Here is a 15510-nt window from a genome sequence, read left to right as displayed (position 1 = left end):
TTTACATATGCGCAAGGAAACTTGTGCTCTTGCCACTGGCATTTCATCAATGTGTGCATTTCAGTCTTGCGGCGGACTTTCGGTTTTGGGCTAGGCCTGACCTTTTGCCTCTTCACTCTCTTCATGGCTGGCAGCCATAACAAATCACCAATGACTTGGCCCGACACTAAATGCAATTTATAACACTTCTTTCCTTCTTGTTTTTGTTGCAGTTGATGTTGACGTTGTCGTTGCCGTTGCCGTTGCTGGGCAGATTGTCAAACAACTTGACTTAAAGGCAAGTTAACGAGCGATGTTGGCTGCTCGCCTCATCATCATCATCATCATCACCGTGGTGATTATCATCAACAGCGTACTCATTGCAATGAACGACAACTTCATCATGGTAGCCGCGCTGTCATCAGCATCAGAGCATCAACACACGACGCCTCGAAAAAGCCATCAAAAGCGTTGGAGGAACGTAAAATGCAACAAGAAATGGAGAAATGCAGTAACCTCAACACTCAACACTCTAGGAACAACGAAACGTCAATGCGCTCTGTGCATCAGGTGAGCTGAAAAGATGTCGATCAATGCAAATCAATCATGTATATCGGTATTATCGTTAAATTGTCTAGAGAATCAGCTTAAGCTTAGCCATATTTTCTATTACTATGAGAGGACTACTTTTCTCTATAGGGTATGTCTTAGTTGGGCTCACCCATTGACCTGGCAATGCACTTGTCAGTTGGGTTTTTATGAACGCTTGGGCTTTAAAATAAAACTACAGCGTCACAGAGAGAAAGAGAGAGAGGCAGAGAGCACATGAATAATGCAAATGCCAAGTAGAAGATGGTACCAAAACCTTTTCCCCCCGCCCCTCAAACTCAACCCTAGACCAAGTCTCCCCATAAAACAACAAAAATGCTGCCTCTCCCCTCCTCATCCCTTTGGCTGCAGCTCAGCTTAATGCGCCATAACTCACACAGAAGCAGCAGCAGCTAGAAAATGTCATGCATCGGATCTAATATGACCAGACGTCACTCATTAAGCCGCCTTGTCAGCCAGCTAGCTTGTCCGTCCGCCTCCGCCTGTGCTTGCATTGTTATAAATATACACAAAATATATATAGATATCTAGATGTATATATATTATATGCACACAATATATAGCCAGCGGTTATCGGAGCGCCGGAAATTGCGATTGCGATTTTTCATTTCAGTTTTCGGGGGCGCGCACATCAAATTTTGTCAAATTTGGCTGCCGTTGTCGTTGTTGTCGTCGACGTCGTTGATATTTTAGCAAAATAATTAACACGAGACCGAAAACCAAGCCAGACATTCTTCAACCATCTCCATCCAATCCATCCTTCCACTGCCTGCCTTGAGGGAGTCGTCGCCGCATTATATGCAACATTTTGTCGCCTTCTGATTATTTTTGGGCATTATTTTATTCTGCCCTGACTCGAAAAATGCACCTCATTTTGCTTGATTGCTCCGCTGAGCTCTTATGGCTTCGGGGCGATGTCGTCTGCTGCTGCTGCTTGCTGCCCATCATCATCTTTGGTTGTCGCATCATCGAGGTCTTGGCATGTGTGTGCACGTAATATTTTAGTGTCTCTTTTACTTAAGCCAGAGGAAAAGCCTTGTGCTTGCTGTCGTCTTCTGCACTTGCCTTATCCTCACTCCGCTCTCTGCCCGGTGGCGGCAGTTGTTTCTTTGATATGCATTTAATTTTTAATGGTCGCCTGAAAGTAGGCAACGTTTTTCGCTTTTACGACTGCCTGTCACTTGTGCTAATTAAAGTGGGCAAAAGGCGGCGCAAAACTAAGAGCAACAGCGACACAGCAATCATCACAATACCTTCAACAGCAATCTGAGCAGATCATGTCTAGCAGCTTATTAGCCTAATTATTTAGACAGAGCAAATAGAAAAGCCATCCTAACCATTCATCCATTCGACGAGCTGTAGGCTATGACAAAACTATTGCATACTTTTCGGTGCTTGCGAATGAGTCACTTAAGAAAAAGAGCAAATCGATTGTCGATGTATTTATCGATAATTAACAGTGTATATTTAAATGTAGTAACTAACTGTGAATCTCAAATCACTTGATTTCCCCCTTTTGGATTTACCCATATTCAAATATCTCATCGCATTTATTGTTTAATTGCGATTGCGGGAATGCCGGCAAAACATGTCTGCGCTTTAATTATAAATTACCGCACAAATTTCGTGCAGCTAAGCAGCTTTTTGATTACGCAATCGAGCTCGAAAAATATTAAATAAATAAATAATAAAATTATGTTCTTTAAATATTCGATCGTCAGTATACAAAAATTCATATTTGCATATGAAGCCGCAGATTTGAATAGCTTATTCATGGGAATCCCTCGCCGGTGAATAAAAATAATAAATGAATATCTAATAAGATTATTAATGTGAATATAATTGGATAAATCACAAAGATAGTTAGCAGATGTGAAGATAAATTGTGTCCAATAAAGTGCAACCAAATGCAATCAATATTGCTCATCAATAATAGATTGATTGAAAACGAATTAACGATTCGATCAATCGAGTGCAATTGTTGCTGCTGCTGTCGCTGTCGCTGATGATGATGATCGTGAAATCATTTGACAAATTGATGGCATGCCGCTGGCGCAGATCTCAAAACGCTCGCTAATTGCCAATCGCAGTTTGTCAATTAATTTATCTGAATGCCACCGCGGAAAACAAGTGTTATTTACACGCGGACAGCGGGACAAACATACGTACAGACGGACGGACGGTGGACAGCACCTGAGTAATCGAAACTATCTGAAACCTGAAATGGAACTTGATTCTGTAATTGCTAGCAAATTACGCGTTCAACAGTCGAGGCAAAAATGAGAAGAAAAAAAAATGTTGCCTGGTTAGGCTGAAGCTCAAGTTGGATCTCATTCATTGACATCGAAACTGGTTTACCGGCAGATTCGTAGGGGAGCGGTCAGCTCCACTAGCAAGCCGGCTCTTAATTTATTGAAGATGTCAGCGAAATTGAAACCAACTGTATATATAGTCAATGGCATTATTATGCAAATGGCCATCGCATTAGACTAGTGTTGCAAGTGTTTAGAACTAAATCTTTGAAATGCCTGCAATCAGCCTTGGAAGAAGTTCCACAAGAATGTGTTCCAAAAGTAGTTGAATTTGTTTTCTTATTTATTCAGTGAACCATCCCAATTTAAATAATAATAAGGGAAAAATAGTGCGGTATTACACTTAAAATATACCAAAATAATATATATTAAAAATACCGAATGCTATATTAGATATATCGATATTGTGGTATTCTTAAAATATACCAAAACAAAACTACTGCGGGCTATGTTTGGTATATAGATACAGTATTACATTCAAAATATACCGAAAAATACTTAAAATATACCACAGATTGTATTTGGTATATAGTTATTGTGGTATTTTTCTTAAAATATACCGCGATTTTATACCACAAAAATAAAAAATTATACCTAATGCTATATTTGGTATTTTGATATAGTATTAATTTCAAAATATACCGCAAAAATGCTTAAAATATACCACAGGTTGTATTTGGTATATAGTTATTATGGTATTTTTTCTTAAAATATGCCGGAATTAAATCCCAAAATAAATTATACCTAATGCTATATTTGGTATATTTATATAGTATTATATTAAAATATACCACAGAGTATGAAATACATCAGATTGTCAGCCATAGCTACTATTGCATTAAGCGTTTTTTGACATACAAAATTATTTCCTAAATTACTTCCAAAACTTTTATCTGATCGCAACCAAATTTCCAGGAAACAAGCTATCACAAAGTTATAATACCCTTTTTACCATATGGGTAGCGGGTATAAAAAAAGTAGTTGAATAGTTTCCTTTCGCATATTGTATTATGTAATTGAAAAACGTTTTAATTTCCATTGTAAAATCTTTATGCACTACAAATTTTTAAAGCATTTTGCATCTTTGTTTTTAATTTATTCGTAAATTCTTCATTTTAATCTTCATTAAAATTGATGGTAAATTTAGCAATCGCTTTGCAGCGAGAAATCTATTAATATTTTGTTGTTTTGCGTATTGCGTTTGCCCTTCACATTTTGGAAGCTGCAACGAATTTCGACAAATTGAAATTGAATGTAATTTCTCTTTATTTGAATTTGTAGTTCAATCCTTTGACTAATGTCAGCCGTGACCCGGCAAAAAATAGAAAAATAGAGTAGAGTAATGTATAAAAATGTGTGTAGATAGATTTGAGCAAGGTCGCCGCTTCCATTAGCAAAACACACGAAACTCTTTTTTTTTACAATGACGCTTGAAAACCGCAGCTAAAAGAAACGTAGTTCAGTTTCAGGTTGATTTTGTATTCCAGTTTGCTATTAAACTCAAAATGATGCAGCGTAATTTAAGCGGCTAAAAAACAAACAAAAACAAAAAAGAGAAAAAACAAACAAACATCATTAAAAATCCCCCTTGCAAAGGTTTTCCTGTTAAACTACAAAATGTTAAATGCGATCTTGTATATTTAATAACTTTATTCTTCGGCCACACAATATTATTGTTAAGGTTGCCTAAGAGTCTCTTTAATTATATCAAATTAATTACCCAAACATCTACATGACAACTTCTGTCGTCTGTAGATTGGAACCTTGGGGTGTAAAGCGTTTGTTTTGTAGCGTTTTTAACGCATTAGCAGTGATAGAAATATGGATACTAGATTCGAATCGCTTGATTCTGTAGCTGCTGCGTTTTGGGCGTTAATTAAGTAAATAAAAATTGTCTGGCGACGGCCAACTTTCAGTTTCAATGTTTACCCATTGAATTAAGCGATGAAGACCAGGCCAACTAACTAACTGGCCCGTAAACTTGCGGCTAGTTGTGGCTGTTGGTTGTCGGTTGTTGGCTGTTGGCTTTAGCCTCGTCAATTTTCAAGCTACGCGTTTGCATTCCACTCGTGAACAAGGCAGGGCACAGTTAGTAGAGAGAGGGAGAGGGAGAATGCGAATGTTTGTTTGCTTTTGTCACTCAGCTAACGCCTCTCTCTGCGATTCTCATGTCGTTCAGTGCAGCAGCAGAAGATCAAATTGGTTTCAATGACATTTACATATACGCATAGATTAAAACAAGTAAGAAAGCTACAGTCATTTGGACTGTAATAGACCCTTCACTTTGAAGCCTTTTTATTGTTTATTAAAACGTTAAACAAAATTTGTAAGTTGCACACAAATAATGTGATGAGTCAACGAAGATAAGATAACTAAAAATCAATTCTAAATTAACTAAAACTAAAAACAACATTAAACTTTGACCTTTGCTTGAAGCAAAGCGCACTGCAACTAAAAAGTTGTTTATGGAAAGAAAAAAATCCATATCAAATACTACACCAACAAAATACACCATCGTTAGGGACCCGATAAAATAAATTCGTGTAGAATAAAGATCAAACAATTTGGATTTTGGTTTTATTATACTTCTATTGCGGAATTCAGCGAACAGATATCAAATATCTCAAATAAACTTGGGCAGTATGATGTTTAACTAAGCATATGTATTAAGTTTGGTGTCTGTATCTGATAGAGACGTTGCGATCTAGTTGTTCAAACGAAAAGTTTATTCATAATATAAGTTGTATGTTTTATGGGGTCTGAGATATGAGATATTTGTTTCTGGCTGCAATGGAAATTTCAACTCTCGACAAACTTAATAGACCCATTTTAAATTAAAAGGGTCTAAAAAACATTCAATAGCTTCATAGCTATTTAGTAAATGATAATAGTTACAAACATTTTTATTTTGCAAAATAAGTGTTCTGTTTGGCTGTTTCTCTTAAAATACTGTAAATACTCAAAATACTGTAAAATGAAAACATTAACTTCCCCTGCATTTTTTGTTTGTGTTGATAGGTCGTAAAAATAAAACTACAATAAAATCGAAGGTAATTTAAAGCTTCTAATCATGGCTATTGAAATTGATTCAGAATATAAATTTTATGCTTTATGTGGTCTGTAATATATTCTTCAGGCTGCTACGGATATTTAAACTCCTGACAAACTCAATAGACCCATTTTTACTTTTCAAAAGAAAAGAGTCTAAAACAAACATTAGTAGCTTCATCTTTATTTAGTAAATGATAATAGTTACATGCACTTTTTTTTTACAAAATAAATGTGTTTCTTTTGCATAAGCACTAAAAATACTGTACATAGTAAAAAAAAAAAATACTGTAAAATGAAAATACTAACTTATGCTGCATATTTGCCTGTAATATTTATTTTGTTTAGGTTGGTAGGTTGTAAAACAGCAAAACTAAAAAAAATCGAAGGCGATTTAAAGTGTTTTAAGCTGTACTCATTAATTCAGCTCAATTTGTTTGATATTTCTGATTAAGCGAGATGAGAAAAAACAGATAATCTTATGTATGGCTAAAAGAGAGGAGTGGAGAAGGTGGCGCAATTTCGAAAAGACGAAAAAAGATGGAAAAAAGTATGTACTGCAGATGCTCGTAATATGCATACACTGAGTGACATGTGGAAATAGCCGTAAAGTGTGTGCGAAACGCGTATGCGAAGTTTGTTTGCAAATTCGCCGCATGTTATTTGGATTGTTGTCGACGACGCTTCAGCTGGTTGCTGCTGCAGTTGCTGGTTGCTGTTGTTGGTTGCTGCGTTGCTGTTGCCAACGTCAGTTGCCAGATACAACAATGACAATGCGACACGCATTGGCCTAAACAACATTTCAGTGTATGTGTTCCCGGTTCGCTAGAGTGCGACAAATCGCAGCAAAAGTGCGAGTGACACATTCGACTTAGTCTTCGTCATTCGCTGTCGATCGCATTATGGGACACTATTGAATAGGAGGGAAGGAGGAGAAGCTCTGCTGGGAAGTACCGTACATTAGTTCATATGTAATAAGTTGACAGCCTCTAAAAACAATTTTGCACATTCGCAAATATCGCGAATAATGTGAGGCTGTTCCGCAATTGTTTTTTTATGTGTGGTTGTGCTAAACACCGCATTGCTTTTGCTTTTGCTTTTGCTTTGACCTCAGCTCGTTTTTGGCAGCGTTTGTCAAACACAAACACAACAGCCAACGAACGCAGCTCAATGGACAAACTAGACAACCGGACAGTTAGTAAATTTAGCCAACAGACACACAAACCGCATTCAAATGCCGGCTACCAGTTGGCAGTTTGTCAGTTGTCAGTTGCCAGTTTGTCTGTTGTCTGTTGTCCGTTGTCCGTTGTCTACTATTGCAAACTGACACTAATCAATGCAAACACATTGTGACGTCGTTTTATGCGCCGCATAACGATTATTAGATACCCTAAAAGCTCCGCTCTAGCTGTAACTGTTTGTGGGCCACACTTTAGAGATCAGCGGGAACAGTTTAGCAGTGGTTTAACACTGTTCTCGTGATCTTAACAGCACTGCTCTAGCTACAAGTGTTTATGGAGAACTCTTAGAGATCAGTGGGAACAGTCTCGCATTGTTTAAGACTGCTCCTACTGAAGATCGGAACTGTTCTCAAGTACTGCTCTAGCTGCAAGTGTTTATAGAGAACTCTTAGAGGTCAGTGGGAACAGTCTCGCATGGTTTAAGACTGCTCCTACTGAAGATCGGAACTGTTCTCAAGTACTGCTCTAGCTGCAAGTGTTTATAAAGAACTCTTAGAGGTCAGTGGGAACAGTCTCGTATGGTTTAAGACTGCTCCTACTGAAAATCGAAACTGTTCTCAAATACTGCTCTAGCTGCATCAACTAAAGCCCAAAACTGTTCTCATGCTCTAGCTGCAACTATTTTGTAGGCCACTCTAACGAGGTCAGTCTCGCATGGCTTAAAACTGTTCTCATGCCCCGAATAACTGCTCTAGCTGCATATGTTTGTACAGAACTCTTACAGGCTAGTGGGAACAGTTTAGCATGGTTTGGAACTACTTCGGCTAAAAATTAAAGCTGTTCTCATGCGCTCAGTCTTTCTGTTCTCTTGCCTTAGAGCACTGCTCTGGCTGCGAAAGTTTTGTAGGCCACTCTAAAGAAGTCAGTGGCAATAGTTTACCATGGCTTTAAACTGCTCGGTCAAACTATTAAAACTGTTCTCAGCTGCAACTATTTAGTAGGTTGCTTGTAAAGAGGTCAGTGGGAACAGTTTAGCATGGCCCCAGACTGTTTCGACTATAGGTGAGACTTAAGACTCTCAGTTAGAGTATCACAACAGCTGTTAAAATTGTTTCGATGTTTGATATATGTCTGCGGCAGTTTTAATCTATTAGCCGCCACCATATCTCACTCCCATCGCATCGTGTTTTGTTTTGTCTTGTGTGAGACTTTGCAACGGGTTTTGTGTGTGTTTTTATTGAAAACCAAATACTGATTTCTTTTGTTTCAATTCATTATGCATATGGAAAGACAACAAAATTGAAATGAAAAAGCGCTGCTACTTTATTTTTGCTATCTATGTAAATACAATAAATATATTACGCTTGCAAATATGTCTGTGTTTTGTCGTCTTGATACTTACAATCAATATTGCTGGAGATTGTCCCAAAACGTCTTTAAAAGCTGACCGATTGACTGATCGACTAACTGACTGACTCACAACGCCAACGATTGCCAATCAACGCATAACAAATAACGTTAAGTACTCAAACGATGCATGACATAAGCTAAGCTCTCTGATGGCATATTTGAAAAAATAGGGGAAATGTGTGGGACCGAGCTTCATTCAATTCCATTGCTTGAGAGTCCGCCGCATTTACGACACATCCGGCGAGATGTTAAGTCTTAGCCCAAAGCTTTAATATTGCCTGAAGGGGTGTGGTTTTTTTAAAGATGCAAAATAATCTTGAACTGCGTGTGGCAAACAACAACTCTTAAGCTGCTGTAGTCTTTAGTATTAAGATTTGTATACCCCCTACAGAAAATATATGTAACAGGCAGAAGGAAGCATCTCCGACCCCAAACAGTATATTAAATATTCTTGATAAGCATCAACAGCTAACACCATCTAGCCTTTTTAAAGCTAGAAATTTTTAGTAAATAATAATAATAATTGCAGTATTTATGATTTCTGAAAATTTCGTTGTGATCAGAATAATTTCCAATGGCAAAACGTTCTTAATTGTTTTAGCTGACAGTCTGATATGTTTTATACTTTATGGTATATTTTTAATGCGGTACGATATCAATATAGTACATATATATCCTTCGGTAGTATTTTTCCTGGTATATTTTTGCAATAATAAGTCTTAGTTGCTTTAGCTGACAATCTAGTATATTTTGTACTTTAATGCGGTACTATATCAATATACCAAATATAGCATTCGGTTGTATTATCCCTGTATATTAATATGGTATATTTTTGCCATAGTCTTGATCTTAGTTGCTTTAGCTGACAATCTAGTATATTTTGCACTTTATGGTATATTTTTAATGTAGTTCTTTATCGATATATTAAATATAGCCTTTAACATATTTGGTATTTCCCAGTATATTAATTCGGTATATTTTTTTAATTTATGGAAAATTCGTAGCGTAATTTGTATCTCACAATCGAGCACACTCGACTTAGCTTTCTTACTTGTAGATGGGTAGGACTGCATTATGAGGGAGAACTATACTTCCATAAAACAAAAAACTAAACATTGCAATATTCTTCTTAAAATATACCAAATTATTACACCGAAAATATACCAACATTTACCGAGAGCTATATTAGGTATATCGATAAAAAAAAAACAAAACAAAATGTTTTTGGTTTTACCTACCAAATTCGACACCTTCAAGGGCTCACTTAAGTGTTGGGTTCATAAAAAACCAGATCAATATCGGGTTACTGTTTTATTATGCTTTATGCTCAAACTGGACATTATTACGGAACTGAATTGCGAGCACATGTCGATAAATCTTTCAAATAACTTGAATCACGTTTCATCTGCTTTTATAACTTGGCTTGATTTGAATAGTAGATTTATTAGAACCAGTCGATTTTTTGGGCGCTGCAACTAGATAATTCGTTTTGGTTGTTTTCAAAAAACACACGAAAACAAAACTGGTCTTTCTATCTCTGAAATGAAAAACACGCCTAGAAAAACATCTGTGGCACATAAATAAATAACTAAACTGCATAATTTATGCAAATCATAGCAAAATAATAAAAATCACTAGAACATTTTTGCATTTTTTTATTTGGGAATTCTTACATTCTCATTAACATACAAAAGTTATATTTACAAAAGCTTAAAGAAAAGCGAAAACAACATAACTTTTAATAACCGGTTAAGGCGTCTGGGATGCTACATTGAACTCGGGTTTCATAATTAGCTTTAACAATAAAGAAATAACTTTCTATTGATTGCAAATGCGATGCGTGAATACTCTTCTTGAATAGGTTTACTTTATTAACTGGCATTATTTTATTCTTAAATCGGTAGCTGATAAAGGTATTTTTATTTTGTTTCGAGGGAGGAAAAAAATATTAATATAGATAATAATATCAATTTCAATTCACAACTGTTCAACTTCTTATTTTGACGGGGAAAATAAACCAATTATTTGAATTCCCATTTTTTTATTCTTCTTATTTTGTTTCAACCTAGCGCAAATAAACAAATGATTCTGATAGACATTAATAAATATTAATATTACAAAATTATGTATATTTTTATATGTCTGGAATAAAAAATCATATTCCAAAAAAAAAAAATTGTTTTGTGGAAAAAATCCCCTTTTTGTCACCCAGCATATCGCATATTAATTCCAACAGAATTCTTACAACCATCCAATCAAATCGCAGACTTTTTGATGAGTCAGTCAATCACATAACTAGTCGAATTCTAGCCGAAGAGGTCGCCAGTTTAGGCTAATTGAATGAAACTCTTTGTTAATGTTGGGTCTAACATCTATAAATATAACGTGTATATAAAATGAAGCGCATAAATTAACATATTTTTGTAACACTTATTGGGCCAAAAACCAGTTAAGGGGCAACAAAAATCAAAAGTAAAAAAAAAAAACAAACGCTAATTAATATTCATGGACTAAAACAACTTACGTTTGATATAAACGAATTATTATAGGTTTTCCATATGAAAGAAATTAATGACAACCATATAATCATATGATAATCAACATTATCGATTGGCTCTTTGCAAAATTAAATCTTTGACCATAGCTAATAATCTAGTAAAGCCATAAAAGAAAGACAGAATATTAATAAAAAAAATCATATAACTACATTCAACATTTTTTGTTGATTAGCCAAAAAAAAACAAAAAACTAATCCGATTTCACAAAGAGAAGTTTCTTGTGAAGATTAAAGATTTCTTTTTGTATTTCATTTAGTTTAACTGCCATAATATTCGTATTCCGTAATTACCTGATATCAACAGGTGAACATATTTTATTTTTCTTAAAAGATCTATTGTCATCCGTAATAATGTTTTTGATGATAGTTGTCACTCGAAACTCGTTCATGTTTTGCTCACATAATATCATATTTCAGATGTATAGAAAACATAAAACGATATTTTAATGATGCACCTCCACATAACGTGGTTATAATGTGTGAAACTAGTTTCAAGTCTTTAAAAAGTGGTCGCTATGGAGATACCCTGTAAAAGCTAACAACAAAAGAGTTGCATTCGAGATTATTTTGAAGTAATCGGAATAGATTGTAGAGAATAGAAAAAGGAATTCGTAAATTTTGTAGACAATTCAGAATTGGATTCAAAGTTGGACCAACTTCGAAATAAACTTTTTTTTTGTATTCGAGGGTACAAAAAGCTAAACAAGTTAATTTGAAAATATTAATTTGTGATTGAATATCACTTAATAAGCCATAATAATGTCTTTTTGAAGACGATTATTGCTTTTTGAGACGACAGATTTAGATTCCGATAGCGATTTCGATTCCGATTCAGGCTACTACTCAACTACTCGAAACTGGTTTGGGGCAAGCCGATTATGACACTACACAAACTATGTGAATGTTCAAGAAATATGAACAGAAATAATAATAATAAAAATATATATGTGAAGAGACTAACAAATAAAGTTAGTGTGCGCTAATTTGTGTTGTTTAGCGACTTATTATAAATAAATGAAGTCTTGAGACCGATCGAGAGAGTGAGAGAGAGAGAGCGAGAGCTAAAGATCATAATTAATGGAGGCCGTTCAGTCCAGAGAAGTTCTAATCAAAGATTTGCTGGACAGATTGGCGAGTCTCTTGATTGTATATTTGCTGTTGATGAGACAATCCATGAGGGGATTTGTTATTGCTTTTGGATTTGGATGTCGATGTGACGTTAGATGTGATGTTCATTAAAACAAAAGATACGAAAATCAAATTAAACCTCCAATTAGCATAGACAGTCGCAAGTGGAACCCGATGTATCCATAATTTCGTATAAAAACTAGATACTTTTGTGCCACCAACAACAGATCAACCGCAAGTCCAAAGCCCAAAACATGGTAAGTTCTACGTTTATCCCAACTTTAATCCGCCCGATTTAAAACTTCTCTTCTATCAACAGCAATTCTTTGTGATCGCATTGGCCCTCGTTGGCTTCGTGGCTGCCGATGTTAGTCATCTGCTGCTTGATCAAAATGCTGGCTACAGCTACAGCGCCTCATCTTCCTCCTCCTCCTCAGCTTCGGCAGCTCTACCTGGCGGCGACTCCAGCAGCTATCAGCCTGAGGACTTGATTCCCCAGCACCTGAAAGCATCGCACGTCGAGACTGTTTCAGCTGAGATTGTGCCTGGTGGAGATTCTAGCAGCTATCAGCCTGCTCATCTGATTCCTCAGCAATTGCAGTCGGAAGTTGCCTCAGCTGAAGTTATTCCCGGTGGAGATTCCAGCAGCTATGAGCCTGCTCATCTGATTCCTCAGCAATTGCAGTCGGAAGTTGCCTCAGCTGAAGTTATTCCCGGTGGAGATTCCAGCAGCTATCAGCCTGCTCATCTGATTCCTCAGCAACTTCAGACTGAAACTGAGGTCATTCCCGGTGGAGATTCCAGCAGCTATCAACCTGCTCATCTTATTCCCCAGCAATTGCAGTCGGAAGTTGCCTCAGCTGAAGTTATTCCCGGTGGAGATTCCAGCCGCTATCAACCTGCTCAAGTAATCGAGCAGCAGTCATTTAATCTGGGCGCTGATACACAGACTCCCGAGCAGTTCATTCCCGAGGCTGATCGCATTGCACATGCTCAGTATGTGCAGGAACAGGAGCAGCAGCAACAAGCACAGGTTGTTGTGCCTGGTGGCGATTCCAGCAGCTATCAACCAGCTCATCTGATTCCTCAGCAACTGCAGACTGAAACTGAGGTCATTCCTGGTGGAGATTCTAGCAGCTATCAGCCCGCTGATTTGATTCCCCAGCACTTGAAGGCTTCCCATAGCTCTTACAACATTGGAGCTGAGACTCAGACTCCCGAGCAGTTCATTCCTGAAGCAGATCGCGTTGCTCACTACGCATACACGCAATCGCAGACGCTGACGCAATCGCAGCCGGCTGTGCCATCACAGGAACTCCAAGCAGCTCAGGTGGAGACTGCTTCGTATAATCTGGGCGCTGATACCCAAACTCCCGAGCAATTCATACCCGAAGCCGATCGCATTGCGCACGCCAACTATGTGGAGCAGGAGCAATCTCAGTCGCCGGTTGTCTACCAGGAACCCGTGTCCAATGGCATCGAGGAGTTCAATGCCGAGACGCATGTGCCCGTTGTCATTGGTGCCGACACAATTACACCCGCCCACCTGCTGCCCAAGTACTCAGCTGGTGCCTCTTCCTCCTCCTCGTCGAGTGCATCATCCGCTGATACGCAGTACGGATCGAATGGCGGTTATATTTATTAATTCAATTGCATTTGCATTAAGCTTAATTAAAATATATGTTCAATGACCTTTTAGATTCAAGCTTTTCGCTTCACATCTGTAATTTACAGGGTATTAACAACTTATGAGTGTCGCATTAGTGTTCTCAGCGTGTCATCAGAACTCAAAACATTGCTCACACTAGAATCCACTCAAGCAAGTGAATAATTAGCTTCCAGTCTTGATGTTAAACAGCGGAAGCTTTATCCGAAGACTAACTACTCTATTTGTTGTAAGATCAAACAATGTTTGTGCAGATTATTGCGTTAAAATAATTATGTATGTATATTTTGGGCGACAATACAGTGCGAAAGCATAAATCAGATATTTCAAAACTTCACCTAATACCCAATTCCAAATAAAAACAAACAAGTAAGAAAGTTACAGTTGAGTGTGCTCGACTGTGAGATACCCGCTACCCATTTTGAATAAAAGCAAAATATTGCGGTATTTTTTTCAAAATATACCAAAAATGCAAAAATACTACAAATATACCAAATGGTATTTTTGTTATATCGATATAGTACCACATTCAAAATATACCATAGACGGCATAATATACCAGATTGTCCGTCAAAGCAACTAAGACCCCTAGTAAGTAGGCGTTTTTGCTCATACAAAAGTATTTTTTTTAATAACTTCCACAATTTTTATCTGATCGCAACCAAATTTTCAGGAATCATAACTACTATAGTAGTTATTATATATACCAAAATTCGCAACTCTAGCTTTAAAATTACGCTTGTTATTCGATTTTTTTGATTTGCGGGGGCGGAAGTGGGCGTGGCAAAAATTTGAAACAAACTTGATCTGCGTGCAAACATAACAAATGCTGTCGAAAAAAAAATTATAGCTCTATCTCTTATAGTCTCTGAGATCTAGGTGTTCATACGGACGGACGGACAGACACACAGACACACAGACGGACAGACGGACAGACGGACATGGCTATATCGTCTCGGCTGTTGACGCTGATCAAGAATATATATACTTTATAGGGTCGGAGATGCCTCCTTCTACCTGTTACATACATTTCCTGCCGGCACAAAGTTATAATACCCTTCTACCCTATGGGTAGCGGGTATAAAAACCATAAATTAAAATTTATCATAATTCATATGAGTCTAGACTAGTTTTGGTCTAGTCTAGTTTTGCACAAAAAAAAAAGTTTACCGCAACAGCTAAATGTGCTTTTTTGTTTTGAACAAAATAAGCCAAATGTGACAGTCGCATTTAGCAGCAACAGCGCTGTTAAGTCGATGTTAACGGTTGCTATTAACTGTTAACATAAGCAAACACATAATATTGAATTTATGTTTTATTTTTATTACAAATTTTATTTGTAAACACTGATAAAAGTGTCTGTAAACTGTTTTACGAGTATGTATTTTATTTGTAAGCACTTAAAAGTAGGTGTTCTGTTAACAACTGCGTATGTTAACTGTTAACATACATATGTAAAATCAGAACATAGATTTACATATTTTAACGGCAAACACTGTTAAAAGTTTCTGTTAATCTGTTACAGAACAGATTTACATAGATTATATTGTAAACACTGTTAAGAGTAGCCATTAACTGCTAAGACAAAAAAATGTACAAATATGCTTTGCTAAACATTAC

General features: G+C 36.8%; 1 protein-coding gene across 1 annotated transcript; it reads left to right on the top strand.

Annotated features, from left to right (window-relative positions):
* The first annotated feature begins 209 nt into the window (after positions 1–209).
* LOC117567445 (uncharacterized) lies at positions 210–14141 on the top strand. Its single transcript, XM_052004803.1, has 4 exons — positions 210–549; positions 12070–12481; positions 12544–12846; positions 13006–14141. Exons 2-4 carry the CDS (start codon positions 12479–12481, stop codon positions 13867–13869), a joined length of 1170 nt encoding a protein of 389 aa, XP_051860763.1. The 5' UTR covers positions 210–549; positions 12070–12478; the 3' UTR covers positions 13870–14141.
* The last annotated feature ends 1369 nt before the right edge of the window (positions 14142–15510 follow it).

This window comes from Drosophila albomicans, chromosome X (assembly GCF_009650485.2).
Source record: "Drosophila albomicans strain 15112-1751.03 chromosome X, ASM965048v2, whole genome shotgun sequence".
In the NCBI taxonomy this organism is placed as follows: Eukaryota; Metazoa; Arthropoda; class Insecta; order Diptera; family Drosophilidae; genus Drosophila; species Drosophila albomicans.
The sequence above is the reverse complement of the archived record's forward strand: the minus strand, read 5'-3'. Positions and strand labels throughout refer to the sequence as shown.

Bases quoted from the DNA above. Each gene is read 5' to 3' on its own strand.
- LOC117567445 (XM_052004803.1), top strand. The intron at 12,847-13,005 runs GTTATTCCCGGT...ACTGAAACTGAG, and splicing joins CGGAAGTTGCCTCAGCTGAA to GTCATTCCCGGTGGAGATTC.